This window comes from Schistocerca nitens, chromosome 8, assembly GCF_023898315.1.
Source record: "Schistocerca nitens isolate TAMUIC-IGC-003100 chromosome 8, iqSchNite1.1, whole genome shotgun sequence".
Classification (NCBI taxonomy): domain Eukaryota; kingdom Metazoa; phylum Arthropoda; class Insecta; order Orthoptera; family Acrididae; genus Schistocerca; species Schistocerca nitens.
This window is the reverse complement of record NC_064621.1, coordinates 361,947,907-361,969,473: the sequence shown is the minus strand read 5'-3', so window position 1 is coordinate 361,969,473 and position 21,567 is coordinate 361,947,907. Positions and strand designations below refer to the sequence as shown.

The 21,567-nt window shown below is 43.2% G+C and overlaps 1 protein-coding gene across 1 annotated transcript in view; it reads right to left on the bottom strand.

Moving 5' to 3' along the window:
* Positions 1-21,567, bottom strand: part of LOC126198607 (protein groucho) — a 755,742-nt gene that overhangs the window by 231,371 nt on the left and 502,804 nt on the right. Inside the window, exon 3 of the mRNA XM_049935059.1 lies at positions 17,808-17,871. Coding sequence (XP_049791016.1) covers positions 17,808-17,871 — 64 coding nt within the window. The remainder of the gene's footprint in view (positions 1-17,807; positions 17,872-21,567) is intronic.

Below are 21,567 nucleotides of genomic sequence, written 5' to 3'. Positions count from 1 at the left end.
CGTATTAATAACACGTACTTCCACCGTAAGCAGCAGCGTAAATAAACCAGGAGTAATACAAGACTAAGTGTCGGTTACTGATTACATCATAAGCAATAGAGCCATTCATCTAAGTCACATATTAGATGTGAGAATGTAACATCGGCCAATGCAAGATCAGAATATGGACTGGTGAAGTTTAAATTGAACGAGAAACTTAGATCGAAAAACGAAAAAAATTAGAGACTGACTGAAGAAAGGATTAATACTAAAGTCACAGAGGACCAGAGTACTAAGATGCTGTATCAAACTAGATTAAAGCAGAAAATCCTTCATAGCCATGTCTACATGAACAAGTTAGACAGGGTACTCTCAGGTCGTATATATATCAGGTAGCAGGAGAAGCTATAGGTACGAAATGAGTAAATGTGATACTATATAGGGAATACCTTGTTGAAAAAAAGTAGCTATTAAGAAGAAGAAAGCATTTCTAAAATATCAAGACAGTCAAAGTCAAGATCACTCGTAGTAGGGTGAACTCGGATATTCGAAAAATAAGAGGACTGTTGAGAGCGACACACAAAAAGTATGGGACAAGACCTTTATGGAACACAAACGAAAGGATGATGGATGCTCCAAACGCAAATAAAGGATATTAAGAAACGCATTGAGATACAGAAAGTAGTCAAAATCCAGTGGGAAAATTACTTTAAATTACAGTATTAGGACATAACAGAGTGTAAATTGAAACTAGACACCAAAGCATAGTAAATGACAACCAAACAGACTTCTCATTAGAGGAAATATGCTTAAAAAAATAAATAAATAAAAAACTTAAAAGCAAGAAATCTCCAGGACCAAATGGCATACACAATGCGCAAAAAACATGGAAGGTAAGTATTATATCAACAGCTTCTCAATTTATTTAACAAAATTGTGAAGTAAGGTAGGATACCACGAGAATGGAAAGAACGTATTACAATTCCAGTGCATATGTTCAAATGTGAGTGAATTCCTAAGGGACCAAACTGCTTAGGTCATCGATGTCTAGACTTACACGCTACTTAAACTAACTTACGCTAAGAACAACACACCCACCCATGCCTGAGGGAGGACGCGAACCTCCAGCGGGAGGGGCCGCGCAGTTCGTGACATGACGCCTCAAACCGCGCGGCCACTCAACGTGGCTTCAATGCATAAAAAGGAAGCAAAGAAGTATTAGATAATTACTGAAGAAGTATACTTGATACTACCTTAAAACTGTTAACAATAGTACTTAGAAGCAGAATGTAGAATGTAGAATTACATAGAAATAGCAGAAGAACAACAAGGATTCAAGAAAATCAGGAGCGCAACAGTTTAACTTTCGCACTAAAACATATTATGGTGATATCCACAGAGCTTAACAACCAGCCTACCTGTGTTTCACTGACTTGTCAAAAGCCTTTGATAGGATTAGAAAAAAAGCGTATAATTCAAATCTTAATCGACATAAGAGTGCCAACTGGCTTAGTGAAAATCGTAGGACATATATATACACACGTAAAAAACGAAAATTAAAAGATAAGAAGAACTGACAGAAGAAATTATAACAGATAAAGCAATCAGACAAGGAGACTCATTAAGCCCACTCCTTTTCAACTTAGTAATGGACCAAATCAGAATACAAAATGGGAAATAAGGTGGTATATATTATATGTTATGCTGATGATGCTGTACTGACGGCAAATAATGAGGATACTTTGCAAACGTTACTTAATCGATTCAGCTATATAAATGGAAATTTCATCAAAAAAATCAAAGGGTGTAGTAATATCGACAACACCCGAACGATGAAAATTAGAAGCAGGTGGTGTGTCAGTTGAACAGATGACGAGCTATAATTACCTAGAGACCGCTATTACCAGCAACAAAGACTTAAACATGAAAAAGAAAAACCAAGTGAGAAAGGCAGTAAAGGTAGGCGGATTCTTGCAAAATTCTGTGTGTAGAAACAAATTTATGAGAACTGAAGAGGAAGTAAAAATATGTATAACAGCGGTGTGTCCGGTTATGAGCAGAAACTAGAGCGGAAACAAAAAAGATAAAACAAAAGTTAACGGCAGGAGACATGGAAGGCACTAAGAGGAGACCCAAGGAGTAAGAATGCGGGATAAGAGAACAAATGTGTCGAGAAAGGAACAGTGTGGAACACAAGATATAAATAAATATATAAAAAAAGGAAAATAAACTGGAAGGACAATGTGGAAAGGATGGACTCAACAAGACACGTTACAATTTGTGAAGATGCAAGACCGCAAGGGAAACAACTGCCCGGAAGACCGTCCAAAAAATGGGACGACAGTTTATGTATTCGCGGAATGAGACCGACAAACTGGAGAAACCCTAGTCAGCAGCAGCAGCAGAAGAAGAAGAAGAAGAATCATAGGACTAAAAAGTTTTTATTTCGATAACAACAACCATATTTTACACTGGTATATTTTTTATATGTCTGTACGTACAACCTTGGGGTACTCCACGTCCACAGTGTATTCGCAAAACTTTACACGTTGTTGTTCATCGCCTTCATGCAGGGCTTGTAGCAACTGAATCCGGTATTGTTTGTAACACAAACGTCATCGCAAATCAGCCAGATGCACACACACACACACACACACACGAATAATGGCTAACTCTCGACTGGAAAGACGAGCAGACTAGTGTGGACTGTGTGCAAAACTCTCCTTCTTGAAATAGTATACTGGGGGCGACCTGTGGATTTGTCCTTCATAAACAACCAGTGTCTCGAAACAGCTGATGCCATCGTCGGCAGTTTGTAGCTGTAAGGGTTGCGAAGATCATGCAGCACAGTTGCAAATGAGTTGCATCTGCTGAAGCGAACAACCTTAACGCCTTTTGTTGCTGTGACTGACAACCATATGAAATGGCAAATTACCATTGGCGCCCAGATAGTGTCAGTGTAGTTAAAATTAACTCCAAGTTATCATTCAGTTAGAATACAGGGTGTACATAAAGTCCGGGAACAGTTTCTATCATATATTGCACAAGAACTAAACATACATATTGCATTTTGAAGAGAAACTGTGATTTTTTTTCCAATCATTCGATATGCGAACCATGCGTGACCCGGCAGACGTCAATACGGTAATCGAATTTTTGCCATGCCCGCCCCAGCATGGCATCATTGAGTGTGGCAGTCGCTTCCCGTATTCCCTCCCGGAGTTCTGCTACATCACGTTGTAGAGGCGGTAAATACACCAGATCTTCAATGTGTCCCCACAAAAAAAAGTCACACGGATTGAGATCTGGTGATCGGGGAGGCCATTTCATTAACTCCAACGCACAGAAAGCTCGCTCCGCACCTGAACTCTTCGTGTTTGCTACTAGCACTGACTATCGGCAAATTACCAAACTACGCTGTGGCGGTACACATGGAGAGGGAAAAAAAAACCTTTCAGGGTTTCTCTTCAAAATGACATATGCATGATATCTGTAGAATGTTTGGTTCTTATACAATAAATAATTGAAAGTCTTCCCGGACTTCATGTACAACGTCTATACAGTCTTGTCAAATCGGATAAATGTTTTTGAAACACGCCTTATTACAATTTCACTTTAATAATTGTATTTCATGCGACGCGCACTGTCACCAAAAAGCATACAGCTGTTTCTCTATGCAAATAAAATGATTTCTAAGCATAATGTTAGTGTACATTCGGTAGATCGGTCCCTAAGTGGTCTACTACAACAGGGACTGCAAAACACTTACAATATTCCACTTCTGGAGTAGCAATGCTGCATGGCGATAGCCGGCGCACGAGACGGCCACGGGCGACTCTGGCAAGTAGGACGTGTGCGTTTACCGATGTCCCGTAGTCAGCTGTTACCGCCCGCATTAGAGGCTGACCGAGAGCAAACCACATACAAAGCCACAGTATTAATACAGCCCGGCGGCATTATCATTTTCAGTACAATATCACAGAACGGCCTGTTGTTCTAGTTTCCCTATCCGCAACACCGTAATACCAGCTGCATTTTACTACGCTTTGAAGTTAAGGAAGCAGCCAGCTTCTGTGTTCATCTAGCACTTACCACACCGCACACATTTGTTCGACCCGTCTTAGTCTTGCGACTTGGCCTGTGTGGTGTTCTCGTACGCCGCCTTGCATTAGCGCTATCCAGTTGCTGATACGAGTATTTTCTATTGTCCGTTAAGTAAACAATTAAGAATAAATGTTAATGATAGCGCCTTAACTTGAATACTACGAAGGACAGAGAAAAAACGCTTACAGGCTTTTGATATGTAGATTTTGATAAAATGAATGGAAATATACCATAAGAAAGTGGAAAATCAGGAGGAATGTAAAATGCTGAAATTGCAGTGATGGACTTGTTTTATCGGCAGAACACATGAAAGAGAGAGAGTCAGGAGGCAAAGGTATTGTCAGGAGTGTCGTAGCGCAGCATGATAGGACCGCTCTTGCGTCTATATGCATAAATGATACGACGAATAAGGCGAGCAGCAAACTGCTACAGTTTGAGTTACTGTACGAAGAAACAGAATGACAGACAGAATTTATATTTGGTATCATGAATGGCCACTTACTCTAAATGCAGATGAGTATGGAAAAAAATTCTGTAATCTTCAAATGTTGTATTACGGGTGTGCTGCTTGATACAGTCCTGTCAATTAAACGTCTAGGTGTAACGTTGCAACGCGATATAAAATGTAACGAGCACGTAATGTCGGTTGTACGAAAGGCAATTGTTCGACTGGGGATTATTGGAAGAATTCTGGAAAGTATGGCTCGGTATAAAGCAGACCGCGTACATAAAAGTTTGCGATCCGTTCTTGAGTAGTGTTCGAGTGTTGGGGATCTCCACCAGGTCGGATTAAAGGACAACATCGAAGGAACAGAGAAGTGTGCTCCTAGATTTGTTTGTTACCTGTAGGTTCGATCAACACGAGAGTCTTATGCAAATGCTCAGTCAACTCGAATGGAGAGAAGAACACGTTCTTTTCGCGAATGGCTATTGAGAAATCGTAGAATGACATAACGTAATACGCCAATGGATACAATTTCTTTTTAATTGAACGACTGGGCTCGGACAGAGATCATTTTACATTACAAATTTTTGGTGGTCCATTGATCGTGACCGGGCCAAATATCTCAAGAAATAAGCGTCAAACGAAAAAACTACAAAGAACGAAACTTGTCTAGCTTGACGGGGGAAACCAGATGGCACTATGGTTGGCCAGCTAGAAGGCACTGCCATAGGTCAAACGGTTATCAAATGCGTTTTTTTAAATAGAAACCCCAATTTTTTATTACATATTCGTGTAGTACGTAAAGAAATATGAATGTGTTAGTTGGAGCAATTTTTTCGCTTTGTGATAGATGGCGCTGTAATGGTCACAAACATATGGCTCACAATTTTAGACGAACAGTTGGTAGTAGGTAGGTTTTTCATATTAAAATACAGAACGTAGGTACGTTTGAACATTTTATTTCGGTTGTTCCAATGTGATACATGTACCTTTGTGAACCTATCATTTCTGAGAACGCATGCTGTTACAGCGAGATTACCTGTAAATACCACATTAATGCAATAAATGCTCAAAATGATGTCCGTCAAGCTCAATGCATTTGGCAATACGTGTAACGACATTCCTCTCAACAGCGAGTAGTTTGCCTTCCGTAATGTTCGCACATGCAATGAAAATACGCTGACACATGTTGTCAGGCGTTGTCGGTGGATCACGATAGCAAATATCCTTCAACTTTCCCCACAGAAAGAAATCCGGGGACGTCAGATCCGGTGACGTGCGGGCCATGGTATGGTGCTTCGACGACCAATCCAACTGTCATGAAATATGCTATTCAATACCGCTTCAACCGCACGCGAGCTATGTGCCGGACATCCAACATGTTGGAAGTACATCCCCATTCTATCATGCAGTGAAACATCTTGTAGTAACATCGGTAGACCATTACGTAGGAAATCAGCATACATTGCACCATTTAGGCTGCCATCGATAAAATGGGGGCCAATTATCCTTCCTCCCTTAATGCCGCACCATACATTAACCCGCCAAGGTCGCTAATGTTCCACTTGTCGCAGCCATCGTGGATTTTCCGTTGCCCAATAATGCATATTATGCCAGTTTACGTTACCGCTGTCCGCAGCTCGTGGTCGTGCGGCAGCGTTCTCTCTTCCCGCGGCCGGCCGAAGTGGTCGTGCGGTTAAAGGCGCTCCAGTCTGGAACCGCAAGACCGCTACGGTCGCAGGTTCGAATCCTGCCTCGGGCATGGATGTTTGTGATGTCCTTAGGTTAGTCAGGTTTAACTAGTTCTAAGTTCTAGGGGACTAATGACCTCAGCAGTTGAGTCCCATAGTGCTCAGAGCCATTTGAACCATTTTTTCTCTTCCCGCGCAGGGGTTCCCGGGTTCGATTCCCGGCGGGGTCAGGGATTTTCTCTGCCTCGTGATGACTGGGTGTTGTGTGATGCCCTTAGGTTAGTTAGGTTTAAGTAGTTCTAAGTTCTAGGGGACTGATGACCATAGATATTAAGTCACATAGTGCTCAGAGCCATTTGAACCATTTTTTTTTTTTTACGTTACTGCTGTTGGTGAATGACGCTTCGTCGCTAAATAGAACGCATGCAAAAAATCTGTCATCGTCCCGTAATTTTTCTTGTGCCCAGTGGCAGAACTGTACACGACATTCAAAGTGCATAGTAATATGGTACGGGTGCAATCGATGCTGATGTAGTAGCATTCTGAACACCGACGTTTTTCGAGATTCCCGATTCTTGCGCAATTTGTCTGCTACTGATGTGCGGATTAGCCGCGACAGCAGCTAAAACAACTACTTGGGCGTCATCATTTGTTGCAGATCGTGGTTGACGTTTCACATGTGGCTGAACACTTCCTGTTTCCTTAAATAACGTAACTATCCGGCGAACGGTCCGGGCACTTGGATGATGTCGTCCAGGATACCGAGCGGCATACATAGCACACGCCCGTTGGGCATTTTGATCACAATAGCCATACATCAACACGATATCGACCTTTTTCCGCAATTGGTAAACGGTCCATTTTAACACGGGTAATGTATCACGAAGCAAATACCGTCCGCACTGGCAGAATGTTACGTGATACCACGTACTTATACGCTTGTGACTATTACAGCGCCATCTATCACAAAGCGAAAAAAGTGGTCCAACTAAAATATTCATATTTCTTTACGTACTACACGAACATGTAATAAAAAATGGGTGATTCTATTTTAAAAAACGGAGCTGATATCCGTTTGACCTAAGGCAGCGCTATCTAGCGGGCCAACCATAGGGCCATCTCGTATCCCCCTTCAAGCTAGACGAGTTTCGTTCTTTGTAGTTTTTTCGTTTGATGCTAATTTCGTGAGATATTTGGCCCGGTCACTATCAATGGACCACCCTGTATATATACGTATACTAAACAGATGTCAAAATGTGATATTTTTAAATTATATTTGATTATGCAACGATAGATTCAGTTTAGGGAACCACCGTCCGCGGAAAACTGTAGAACGATTCTATTGCCATCAACACACGAGTATATCTCGTACAAGGATCGTGAAGATACGATAAGAGAATCGTATAGATCGTATAGAAGCATATAGATAGTCATTTTTCCTTCGCACCATTTGCGAGTGCAACAGGAAAGGGAATTACTAGCAGTGGCACAACGTACCTTCCGCCACGCACTGTAGGGTAGCTTGGGAAGTATGTACTTAGAAGCAGAAATAAAGAAGAGACTATCTACGATGAGCGTGATGGCTACAAGTACAGTCGCGTGTGGCACAGTGCTTCTGTGTTCACCGATTGCACTCAGAAAACCGAGCTGACCGGCAAACAATGAAATCCATTGCCGTAAATTGTCATCACTCAGAAATTCTTTTGCCTGTGGACCCCATTGCACAATAAAGAAGTAAGTTCTAGGAGTTAATTTTGTTTCAAATCGTTTAATTTCCTCATATTACTACTAGTGAACTGCAGAAGAAGAAAGAGAGATTTTTGACGCAGATCATGGTAGCTATAATATCAGGCTAGGACAGACTGGTAAAATAAGTGCACCCCTCCCCACCCCCATCCCCACCCCAGCCGATTCTGTAAGCAATGGTTAAAACAAAAGCAATTTTTTTACGCCTGGCACTGTTTACGTCGTCACAGCTCCTGAATTACGAGTCGCACAATGATATAATTTTGTAGGTAATTTCAGTGGTATAAAGATTGTTGCAAATACAGTAAGTAGTAAAGAAATAATGAATTAAAACGTCATGCCTGACACTGTAGTTTCATTGCATGAACAGCGAAAATGTAGCAAGTGATTAAGTTTTCCCCTCAATCATTTTGGGAGTGTCAGCCAGAAAAAATTATAAAAAGGTTTGAAATTATGTGTAAAGCTTATTGGAAGTCGGTACATCCTCTCGCTCTCAAGTACTGGATGGCTGGGTAATGTGCGCTCCGTGAGAGGCGCTCTTTCAAGACTAATGCACAGTTTCAAACTTCTATACTTACTGCATTAAACCTTTAACGTAAGATTAAATCTCTTAATGAGTAGATTATGACAACGTTATAATTTTTTTAAAATTTGGTCAGTTATTACCTGAAACAGCGAAAATCAATTTTTGTTGCTCCTGGAGGCCGTCAGATAGTCATCCTGCAATTGCAACCCGTGCGCGGTCTTAGCCGCTTAGTAATTTAGATTACGACAATCTCGGCGAAACTAACTTTATATTTGGGTCACACTGTTTCATTTTTCTGTCTGTACCGTGATGAACTGCTGTAGTTTCTATCACGTACATGGAAAGAAGGAAAGTTACAGGTTGCGGTCATCAGGGGCAGAATAGACGTAGCGACTGGAAAACAAGGAAAATCTGTGGCTAGTAACACGGCAACTAGCGCCATTCATTTGAAGAGATTAGGAAATGCTAAGTATTCTTGACTAGGTTTTTGCAATAATAGTAACAGTTTTAGTCGTGTGTCTTTTGAGTAAATACCATCTCCATTATGTAAAGAGGACGAGCAGGTACGGACGAGTATGTTCTGCAAAAATAGATTTCAGAATATTCGACAGAGTCTACAATTGGAACAATGCTACGAGAGGACATCAAACAGCGACAAGAGACGTCCGACAACCATCATGGCAGAACCAAAATATTACTGGCCGATCTCTCCGCTTAACCAGTCAGACTGAATCTCTGAAGTGTGTATTGCTATGCGGGGACTCCAAACAGTAATTTCCACATTATTATGGCGCGTCAAGTAACTTTTACTGGATGCTTCACTACACTTGAGAATAACTCAGGCATGTGTCACTATCTTTCAACACGGTAACCAATCCGGTAAACACGTGTGCAATTTAAACGCATTGCCCACAAAAATCGTACTGTCCCCCTATTTCAGTTTTGTAGTATGATTCTAAGTGCTGCGTCATCTAACTCCCACTATATTGTGCAACTATTATCCGTACCGCAGCTGAAGTTTGTCTGCAGGTAGTGCAGAACGTGTAATCTCTTCTGACATGCGAAACTCTTGTTGCGCAATGGTCTTAGCGTCGGAGGAATTCCTGAAGACCGTACGTCAGTCACTGCCTCAACACTGTTGTACGATACCGTTCTGGCGTCAAACAAATAGTAGCACTCGTCGGTGGAAAGAACCTGTCACTGCTAAGTCTGGTTCCACTGTACGTGTTCTCTTGCTCACCTTGTTTGCGCACCATGCTGCGGGGCATTTGTACTGTTGTTAGCAACGGAGGCATAGAGTCAAAACTGAAATGCACACCAGATTGCAGACTTTGAGTCGCCACAGCTCTCCCAATTAGTTTCAACGCTCAGTTTTGTTGCAATCTCCTCGGATTACGTATGAACCATAATTTGTGTTAGGTTGGTGCTTAAGTTTGTAGCGTATTCGTTTTGCGTGTTGGTATTCCTGTTTCTGTGGGTTTATTTATCTATTGTTTTTTATTTGTAGTTCACTGTTGCTGTTTGAGTTTATACATTGTCATTTTGTCATTTGGAGATAGTGAGTGGAGCTGTGGACGCTAGAAAATGGCGTATCAAGTGGAGAAATCGGAACGTTTCCAACATGTTCTTCCGTGAGTTCAATAGAGGAGTAACAGCAGCGGGGACAGCTGTAAACATTTGCGCCAGGTATGAGATAATTCCATTGGACGGAGCACGGCAAGAAAATGATTGTCACTTTTTAAGGCGGATCGTTTTGACATTAGCAAGGCCTTTGGGGTTTGATGAAAATCCATTAAACGCATTAATCCACAAAGATCCACGTTAGTGTACTCGAGAAATGTGCAGTTGCGGAATTGAAAAGTTACGCCAGCGCTGGCAGGCTATTGTGAATAGTGAAGAAGAATATTTTATTGATAACTAAAGTCTCTGTTACGTATATCTGTAGTGGCATATAAGAGAAACCAACGAAAGAGGACACTATACGAGAACTTGACCTTCACGTCACGAATAGGCCACTCAAACCACCTACTTTCCAAACTCGCACGGGTGTGGCAGCAAATATAGATATCAACCTCGCAAACTCGAAAGTCAGTGACCACATCGCCAACTGGTTACAACAAGTGTCCATAATATAACTGCGTAGGCTTCTGCGGCCAGAGTCAGTCGACGTAAAAGTATTCTGGGTATGGTAGCGCGTCATATTTTATCAAACTACTCCTGGAGGAAAACCATCGTTTCGGTCACGGTTGTAATGGCGTTCTTCTGGGTCTACTGGAGACGCGGTACCATACCCGGGGAACTTTTACATCAAGTGACCATTATTTCATTCACTTCACAATTATAAACGCAGATAATGACTTAGGCACTAGCATCCAGCCCGAGCGACAATACAATCTACGCAGAGCGAATCAGGAACTTTTAAAGGGAGAGTTCAAGAGACAACTACTGCAACGAAGCGGATTTGATGTTGACGCCAAAGGGGACGAAGTGGTGCGAGAACTGCAGATGGCGCAAGACAAGGCGATCCTAACATTTGTTAGGAAGTAAAAAGGGTTAAAATTCCCTTTAGTCCTGTTCTACTGTCCTTAAGACGTAAGCAGGGCAGGCAAGGAGATATTACCAAAGATCTTTAGGGGAAATACAACGACAAAGAAGGTTGATTCTCTATCGAAGAGCCAAACAACAATATAAAGAACTAGTAGACCAGAAAAGAGCAGAAAAATGGAAAGCGTACATTGCGGACCAAGTGGTAACAGATGTTTGGGGTTTTCCGTACAAACGTGCAACAAATTAGGTTCGATCACCCACTGTATTATCAATCATGAGAAGATCCGACGGCATGATGACGACTGACTGGGAGACATCAGTGCAGTACCTACTCAGAACTTTGTGTCTTTCATCATTTTATCGTCCGACAACAGAGTTCCATCAGCATCTTCACTCTGAATTACTAGAGCAGCACGTGAATAACAGTGTTGTGATTCCATTTGCCCAGGAGGAATTGAGACTGGCCATAATGAAGTTAAAGAAGAAGAAAGCACCAAGACCTGACAGCATACTAGCAGAAGTGTTGCATCAGCTACTGGACCATACTGTGCCTTATATAGACTAACAGTGTTATTAAATGAATGTCTTTCGTGAGGTCGGGTGGCCAGAATCTGGAAAATCCCAAATAACATTATACTAAAATAAGGGGAGGACAAACACGCAAGAGAACCGAAATCTTAAAGGCTTATTTGGTTGATAAATGCTGAGCCGAAGTACAGGGAAAGCTCCTGTGCCGCTGCCTGAGGGACCGCAGGTAGTTAGTAGGCATGAGCCCCATCCAGTACAGTTTCAGGAAAGGGAAATCTACCGACGATGCGATAAATCACGCAATGAATATAGTGGAAACCTCAGAGCAAAAGTATGTTATAGGCATTACGATTCATATTGCTGTTGCTTTTGATAATTTGTGGTGGTATGCCTTGTTCAAAAGATTGTAATAGATGAGGTGTCTAAGGTGTCTCTACAGCAGTCTGCGAGATTACTGCACAGACAGGAAGGTGCAACTCGAATGTTCTGCACAGAAAATTGTGAAAGACATACCAAAGGCTGCCAAAGGCTCTGTTTGTAGTCCAGAGTTCTGGGATGTTGGCATAAGGTCATTGCCGAACAAGTTCCAGTATATAACAAACATTAGTGGCTGCATCGCCGACACAGACGATCTGCTAATTACAGAATCTGCTAACACAAGGACTAAATTAGAGGAAACAGGAGATAGTTCTTGAAAGGCTAAACAAATGGTGCACAGAAAACAAACTAACGATAGCAACGCAAAAAACAATCTACATGTTACTAAAAGGAACGTTATCAAGCACGAGAAATCCACAATCAGAATAAATGACCAACCTGTGAAAAGAAGAAAAGCATGTAGGTACACTGAAACCTTGAAATTAACATCGACGAAAAGCAAAACTTCCAAGCACATGTAGAAATCGTCTGCCAGAGAGGGACTATAATCATAAATAAAACAGGAACTATTGGCCTAATAAAATTTCAGCCGCCACTAAGTGCAGTACGAACGTACCACAAAGCAATCTTACTTGCTATAGGGGTCTGCAGGTGAAACGTCTGGGCTCACAGAACCAGAAAGGTAAGGACGGCACAGCGTACTCCTGCGCCTGACAGGAGTGCACAGAACAACACCGACTGAGGCGTTGCTCGTCATATTAGGCTTGCTACCTCTAGACCGAGCAGCAAGAAAGAGAGGTGCACAATAGTGTCTCAAAAAGCACGAATATGATAAGGTAAAGGAGATGCTGGGCGTAAGAATCGTATCGAATAAGGAGTTAAAAAGACTGCATTGATAGAGAATGGCAAGAAATTTGGGACAGGGCAGAAACAGGGAGGAGAACCTACCAGTTCCTTCGTAACATAAAAGAAAGAACAAGAGTGTCATACTTCCTTCCAACCTTGGCAGCTATACACTACCTGTTGGGACATGGTCCGTATCCCAGTTACTTACTAAAAATAGGACAGTGCACCGCAGACACTTGTGAAGCAAGCAGAACACCGGATCGCATAGTCTGGGAGTGTGCCTTTAGACAAAATGCTACAGACCAGGACAGGAACGCATTCTGAAATACAACAGTCTGTAATATAATAAGGAATGAGGAACTGTGGCGTAAACTGAACTCGCTTACAGCTAAGATATCAGCTTATGAAGTGCAAGCCTAGATGGTGAGAGACAACCAAGAAGAGGCCTTACATCATGGTAACGAGACGCACCATGGCAGAACGCCCACCTACAACAGCCTTCTGGAAGCAGTGAGGAGACGAGCCTCAGTGAGGGCCAGGAAGGACTTCCTCAGATCCCGAGAACCATCTCCCAATCTCTACATCGTGGGTAGCACTGCAGCACAACCCCTGTGAATCCTGAGTTGAACCTCAGCGGGCCAAGAGCTAACGATCCAAGCAAATGATAGATCCAGCGTGGTTATAATACCAAGTATAGCAGTGTAGTGTAGTGTAGTGTAGTGTAGTGTTGTGTAGTACAGTCTTGTAGTAGTATAGGGAATTATAAATTACAAAATTTGTGACCTACCAATGCTGCATAGTGTAACAGGCCAGTAGCGTCTGCCTTCTGGATTCCGGATGAACAGATATCTCTGCGCCAGATGGCCAAATGGTAGTATTCAGACTTTATTTAGTTATTATTATTATTATTGATTTTTTGTTTCAATGCATTTATTGTAAGTATGTTTTCCCCCAATCAAGTAGCATAATGCTTAGTTATTAGTAGCACATTTGACATCATATTAATCATATTAAAATACTGTATGCTTTATTCATGCCAATTCATGTGCAGCATTCGGTCTGTCCTTTTATATAGATAACGGACTAAAACAAAAGAGCAAGTAAATAAATAAATCTGTTGTTTTTATCAAACTTATGGGAAAACACTACGGACTTTGTACCAACCCAATAGTTTGCGGTCGTAAGCTGGTGGTGTTGAAAGCGGGCGACCTCTAAGAGACAGAGCTTCAGTGTTTTTTGTCTCACGACAGTGTTCGGTTCAGTGTTGTAATGACTAGGCTGTGGTGCACGTCAGTTCGACTTGCGCACGGTCTAAAGACCTCTATACACAGGCGGACTGGTCCGCCGATCCACTCGGCTGTGTGTGGGCCGTCGGGATCGTCGTCCGCGTCCGTCGGTTCCACAGGCGAGCCTCTACTGTACCGACTATTGGGATGTGCATATTACATCATAAAATATGTTGCGTGACAGTTTGGGCATAAGCTGCCCGTGACTGTAGGTTATAGGCCGCATAAAGTGACGATTCCTGTACGGTCAAATAATGAATATGATGTTGTTAACATTTGTCACTATAGGAATAGAAACTAATTTCGAAAGTACAATAATCGTGTGTTACCTGTCACCGATACTCTCGCAGCTACTTTTCATGGTCTAAAGTGTAATGTTGCAGTAATATACACTCCTGGAAATTGAAATAAGAACACCGTGAATTCATTGTCCCAGGAAGGGGAAACTTTATTGACACATTCCTGGGGTCAGATACATCACATGATCACACTGACAGAACCACAGGCACATAGACACAGGCAACAGAGCATGCACAATGTCGGCACTAGTACAGTGTATATCCACCTTTCGCAGCAATGCAGGCTGCTATTCTCCCATGGAGACGATCGTAGAGATGCTGGATGTAGTCCTGTGGAACGGCTTGCCATGCCATTTCCACCTGGCACCTCAGTTGGACCAGCGTTCGTGCTGGACGTGCAGACCGCGTGAGACGACGCTTCATCCAGTCCCAAACATGCTCAATGGGGGACAGATCCGGAGATCTTGCTGGCCAGGGTAGTGGACTTACACCTTCTAGAGCACGTTGGGTGGCACGGGATACATGCAGACGTGCATTGTCCTGTTGGAACAGCAAGTTCCCTTGCCGGTCTAGGAATGGTAGAACGATGGGTTCGATGACGGTTTGGATGTACCGTGCACTATTCAGTGTCCCCTCGACGATCACCAGTGGTGTACGGCCAGTGTAGGAGATCGCTCCCCACACCATGATGCCGGGTTTTGGCCCTGTGTGCCTCGGTCGTATGCAGTCCTGATTGTGGCGCTCACCTGCACGGCGCCAAACACGCATACGACCATCATTGGCACCAAGGCAGAAGCGACTCTCATCGCTGAAGACGACACGTCTCCATTCGTCCCTCCATTCACGCCTGTTGCGACACCACTGGAGGCGGGCTGCACGATGTTGGGGCGTGAGCGGAAGACGGCCTAACGGTGTGCGGGACCGTAGCCCAGCTTCATGGAGACGGTTGCGAATGGTCCTCGCCGATACCCCAGGAGCAACAGTGTCCCTAATTTGCTGGGAAGTGGCGGTGCGGTCCCCTACGGCACTGCGTAGGATCCTACGGTCTTGGCGTGCATCCGTGCGTCGCTGCGGTCCGGTCCCAGGTCGACGGGCACGTGCACCTTCCGCCGACCACTGGCGACAACATCGATGTACTGTGGAGACCTCACGTCCCACGTGTTGAGCAATTCGGCGGTACGTCCACCCGGCCTCCCGCATGCCCACTATACGCCCTCGCTCAAAGTCCGTCAACTGCACATACGGTTCACGTCCACGCTGTCGCGGCATGCTACCAGTGTTAAAGACTGCGATGGAGCTCCGTATGCCACGGCAAACTGGCTGACACTGACGGCGGCGGTGCACAAATGCTGCGCAGCTAGCGCCATTCGACGGCCAACACCGCGGTTCCTGGTGTGTCCGCTGTGCCGTGCGTGTGATCATTGCTTGTACAGCCCTCTCGCAGTGTCCGGAGCAAGTATGGTGGGTCTGACACACCGGTGTCAATGTGTTCTTTTTTCCATTTCCAGGAGTGTATTAAGGGTGGTGAATCACGGGAAAATAGCGAATTACAACAGTATGTCTAGAAGGAAATTACGTACCAAAAAAGGAGAAAACATTAGCATTTAGAGATTCGCATACAACTATGGCATACAATAATACGAAAATCATTGATTATTACCTGCTGCCTAACACTGGTAGTTCCCTGTAGACCAGCATCAATACATGAACTAGTATCACACCATACTATATCTACATCTACGTATATACTCCGCAAGCCAGCATACCGGGCATGGCGGGTACTTGATAGTACTGCTAGTCATGTCCTTTCCCATTCTAGTCAAAAGTGGAGCGAAAGAAAAACGACTATGTATTGTAGGGACAGGAAAACTTCGTGAAAACGATAACGCGAAAAACGACGCGTAACTGGCAGTTTTCAGCGAAAAAACACGAAACTAGCGATTTTTACGAAATTGATTAAAAAACACCGAATCTGGCAAAAAGTAACACCACATCTGGCAAGAAAAGTAAAATCCAATCTGGCGAAACAACTCCGAATTTTGCAAACAGTAGCAATTAGAAATTTGTGCTAAGATCTCACGGGACCAAACTGCAGAGGTCATCGGTCCCTAAGCTTACACACTACTTAATGTAACTTAAACTAACTTACGCTAAGGACAACACTCACACCCATGCCCGAGGGAGGACTCGAACCTCCGACGGAGGGAGCCGCGCGGACCGTGACAAGACAGGACGCCCCAAGACCGCGCGGTTACCCCGTGCGGCGCAAAGAATAGCGCCGAATTTGGAAAATATAATGCCAAATATGACAAAAAAATAACACCAAAATTGGTAAAGAAACACCGAAAGAAATAAAAGCGAAAAGAGTAAAAATAATATGGAAATTGGCAAAAAATAGCAAAACTGACAAAAATAACAGCCAGCTTCGCAAAAAATCACCGAATATGGCAAAATAGTAACACCGAATGTTACATACAGTAACACCAAATCTGGCAAAAGATAGCATCAAACCCGGCAAAAATTTGCACCGAATCTAGCAAAAAATAACATTGAACTTCGCAAAAAGTAACATCGAATTTGGCTATAAAATAAAAAGAATTTTTATTGTTCCTATCAATATGATTCGGTAAGACCTCTGATTTCTCTTATCTTGACTTCGCGGCATTTACGGAAGGTGCACACTGATGCCAGTGGAATTGTTCTATAGTCGACTGCAAATACCGGTTCTACAGAGTTGCTCAGTATGCCTAGGAAAAAGAATGCCTCTTGCCTCCAGGGACTCCCATTTGAGTTAAAGAAGCATTTCTGTAATGCTCCCATATTGATCGAAATCACCGATAACAATATAGTAGCCCGCCTGTCAATTGCTTCGATGTCCTCTTTTAATCCTAGCTGGTGGAGATCCCAAACACTCGAGCAGTGCTCAAGAATGGGTCGCACAAATGATCTATACCAGTTTTTTTTAATAGCTGGGCGACATTTTCCGAACTCTCTCAATATTCCAAAGTCTTCCATTCGTCTTTCTTACAACCTACCTTACACGCTCATTCCATTTCACGACGCTTTGTTGCGTGACGCCTCTATATTTAACAGAGGTGATTTTGCCAAGCAGCACACCACTAAAGCGTTACTTTTCCTACTCATTTGCACAAACTTACATTTTTTTCACATTTAGAGCAAGCAGTCACTCATCACATCGAATAGAAATACTGTCCAAACCATCCTGTATGCTCCTACAGTCGATCAACAACGTTACCTTTCCTGTACACTACAGCATCATCAGCGAACAGTTGCAGATTGCTGCTCACCCTACCCTACTAAAATGTAGAGTACAGTTCGAATCCACATAATACTAAAATCAAGCGCCAATCGATGTCATCCGGTCTTTAGTGCGCCGCGTTAACAGTTTGTGGCACAGCTGTCTTAACTCACCATAACGTAGTGCCGCTGCATCTCTGTCTTCTCGCTGGCCAGTTTCTCGCACTCCAGCTTCAACCTGAAAAACAGACAAAACCATGTTATTACGTGTTTCTGCCTTTTAATAATCATTCGTTCAAGTTTCAACGGCTCGGATTTTTTTAGTCTCATACGAATGTGTTCGTCTTTGTGGGCAGATACACTGGTGTGCAAAAGTTAAGGACGAAAGTAGCTTTCGCGTGACGTGTTCCCAGCTCGACGAAACTCGCACCATACAGAGAAAGAACTGCTACAGTACAGTACTGAGGGCAGCAGAAAGAAATACGCAGTGAGATGAACAGAAATGACACTTTCATTCAAAGACAATAATTACACTGAAGTCACCGCGATTCATGACATTACGGGCGACGGGACATGGTTCTCAATAGAGTGTGCGATCACTACGGACGGCAATCCATGCTCTACAGCGAGCTCCCTCGCTGGGCGCAGGGTTGGTTAGCAGTTCTTTTGGTAGTGCGTTCCATTTCTCGACCAGAGCGGTTGACAAATGATGGACAACCATTTGTCTATGTCGACGATCTGTAACACGTCTCCCCTACGCATCCCGTATGTACTCGATGGGATTTAAGTCGGAGGTACAGCCAGGCCAATCCATTCGCCGAATATCCTCTCGTTCCATGAGCTCCATCTCGCAGTTAGATGCGGCCGCGCGTTGTCATCCATAAAAATGAAGTCAGTGAGGACTGCACCCAAAAAAAAAAACGCATATAATCAAGTAGTATGGTGTAACAATAACGTTGACCGGTGAGTATATCATGCTGAAAGATCCATAGGTCGGTACCACCATTCAACACTTCTTGGATGACAGCATATTCAGTCTGAGTAGTGACTGTGGACGCACGTTCATGCTGCGAAAGGTGGGGGAACACACAATGCACCCAGGAACTTTATCGGACATGATCGTTTTGGTTGTCCAGATGTTATGGTGTGGGAAAACATTGTGTCACACGGGCATACTGAACTCTTAAGTCTTCAAACACGATACTCCCACCAGTCACCCTTATTGTGACACTGTACTCCTTCTCCAAATTTGTCTTTTCACGGAGGCATTCGGCCCTGAGTACATTTTTATGAATGTCACGGCGCGACCGCAATGAACTGCGCAGGTGCAGCAGCTGTTGGACACTAGGCGAATGGATTGACCTGTCCGTTCCCCAACTTAAATCCCATCGAGCACGGGAGGATGCGTTGGGGAGACCTGTTACAGCACGTCCACATGGACAAATGGTTGTCCATCATTTGTCAACCGCTTTGGTCGAGAAATGGAACGCCCTACCATAAGAACTCCTTATCAATCTTTGAGCCGGCAAGGGAGTAAGTTGCAGAGCATGCATTGCTGTCCGTGGCAGTCACGTACCCCATGAAGCAGTATGTCCCACAGTTTGTAATATCCAGGGGGAGTTTGTAACACTTGCACGGAGAGGAAATGTGTTCACATTTGCACGGAGCCCAGGACACTGTATGTGATGGACAGGGTGTTCCAGAAGTAGGAGGATACTCTGGCGTGTCCGCCGCTACCTGCGACGTATTCTGGGGAAGGCCAAAGCCCATTTCTGCACGAAGTTGCCTGTCCCCGCATCAGCTCGAAGTGGGTTTCTCACAGAGTTCAGTAGTTGACCTCTGAAAGGCAACTAGTGTTCCGTGTTGTAACGGTGAGGTAATGGAGTTCACCGAGACTACCAAAGAGAAGTCTTCACTGATTTACAGGGGCATCAGTATATAGTGGACTACACAAACACACAAGAAGTGACTTCTGACGTTGTGTAATCTTAAAAAAGAATACATGCATGGGACGACTATCTACAAAAAGGAACACAGTTTTAGAGGAAGTTAGCAATTTTTGTATTCCAGAAGAAGCTACAAAAGAAGCGTGAAAACATTTTTTCAGCGCAAAAAAGCGAACGAAAGAAGCAGACGCTACAGTTTCTTCAGTTCTCGTTAAAGAAGTGGGGCAGCTCTTCAGTCGAGGCTACGGCTTCGTAACATCGTTACCACCATACAGAAGTGCGAAATAATCGTTACATCGCATTAGGCGAAAATATATGGGAACTACAAAATATCCCATCGATTCTGGAGGAATATTTTTCCAAGAAAATAATTTACTGATGAATGACGGTAGGAATTTTTTACTTGCAGACGATAACGGTGGACCGAACGACAGAATACTGGTGTTTGCCAGCGAAAAGTAAAACCCTTGTTTATCAAACTGCAAATCATTCTTTTTGAATGGAACGTTCAAAATTTCGAGCAAGTAGTTTGGACAGCTGTTTGTACTCCACACCGGCCTTAATCATTCTTGGGTGGAAACAAACACCATCCCAATTGTTGACGTCATTCCAGTCGTTGACTCTTTACTGCCAAATAAAAAGCGAGAAACATATGAAAGTTTTTTAAAGCTATTACAACTAACGTACGTGGATGGAACCCTAAATTTCTGATGATGGACTTCAGAATTGCCATCGTCTAAACAGCTAACAGTTTGTTTCCTGGAACAGAGATTACTGGTTGCAATTATTTTATCCAATGTTTGTGGTAACAAGTTCAATGTTGTGGCCTCGTTCCAGCCTATAAGGAAAACGAGGAAATACGTAGTCACTTAAGAATGTATTCCGCTCTAGCGCATCTTCCCCTGGAAACGATAGACGATGGTTGGCTGTGTATTCAGGAGAGCACGCCTGAAAATCAAAGGCTTCAGGACTTTTATGACTATTTTTTGGGTGAGTAGATCGATAACGAACATATTCCAAAGGCATGTGGAATTGCATTAGAAGGCGCCATCGCACTAATAACATCTCAGAACGATGGAACCGAATACAGTAATATCAAAAGTTCATCCGACTGCTTATTCATTTGTGAAAAATCTTCGAGAAGATGCAGAATACCAAAGCTACCAGTTTCATTGATTTATTTTAAATTCTAAAGGGAAAAGATGAAAAAAGTCAGCAATGAAGCCTGATGAAACGATTGCAAAGGCAAAGTCCAAATTAAGGGGAACTCATTTCTGACCTGCGTCGCCTGCGCACAGAAGTTACAACGACGAAGAAAACGTCAGAATCATTGAAAAATTTGTAAATATTGAAAAACAGTTTAATGTAATCATTGGCAATACTGTAAATACATTTCATGGGAGACAGAAAGAGATTATGTTCGAGTGCTGTTCTCTGGAAACGACACAAAGTCGGCTAAATGTCTCTTGAAATTTGTAAAATATTCCGTAATGAAAACTGACAAAACTATCTCAAAGGACGCGCCTTTTCTACGGAATGTTTGTGGCACCCACCTTTAGAGATTCTTAGAATCAAAATCTGTGTGGGCAGACAACGAATACAAAATCTTTGTATCGAAAGCGCAGGCAAATGATTTGCAATTAAATCCATACTTTCTCCCTCCGTTATAAGATGAATAAAGCACCATGAAACGAGTAAAGACAAATTAAATTATCGTAAAAAAGTGACTGGGGGCAGTTTTCCAATCTATCAGCAAATGTTAAAACTAATTTCCAGTAACACAATTCGTAGACTGCAGCAGGCCTGTTGCTGCGGCTATGGGAGCAGCAAGCGCGCTCACGCGCAAGCGGTGAAATGAGACGGTTAGGCGTTACGTAGCGCTCCGCGGCCATCTGCTAGCGCAAAAGAGTGCAAACAATGTGCTGTCTTCAGAGGAATGGCCGTAATTAGGATCTACGTAGCGTTAGACACGAACATACAGTGTATAC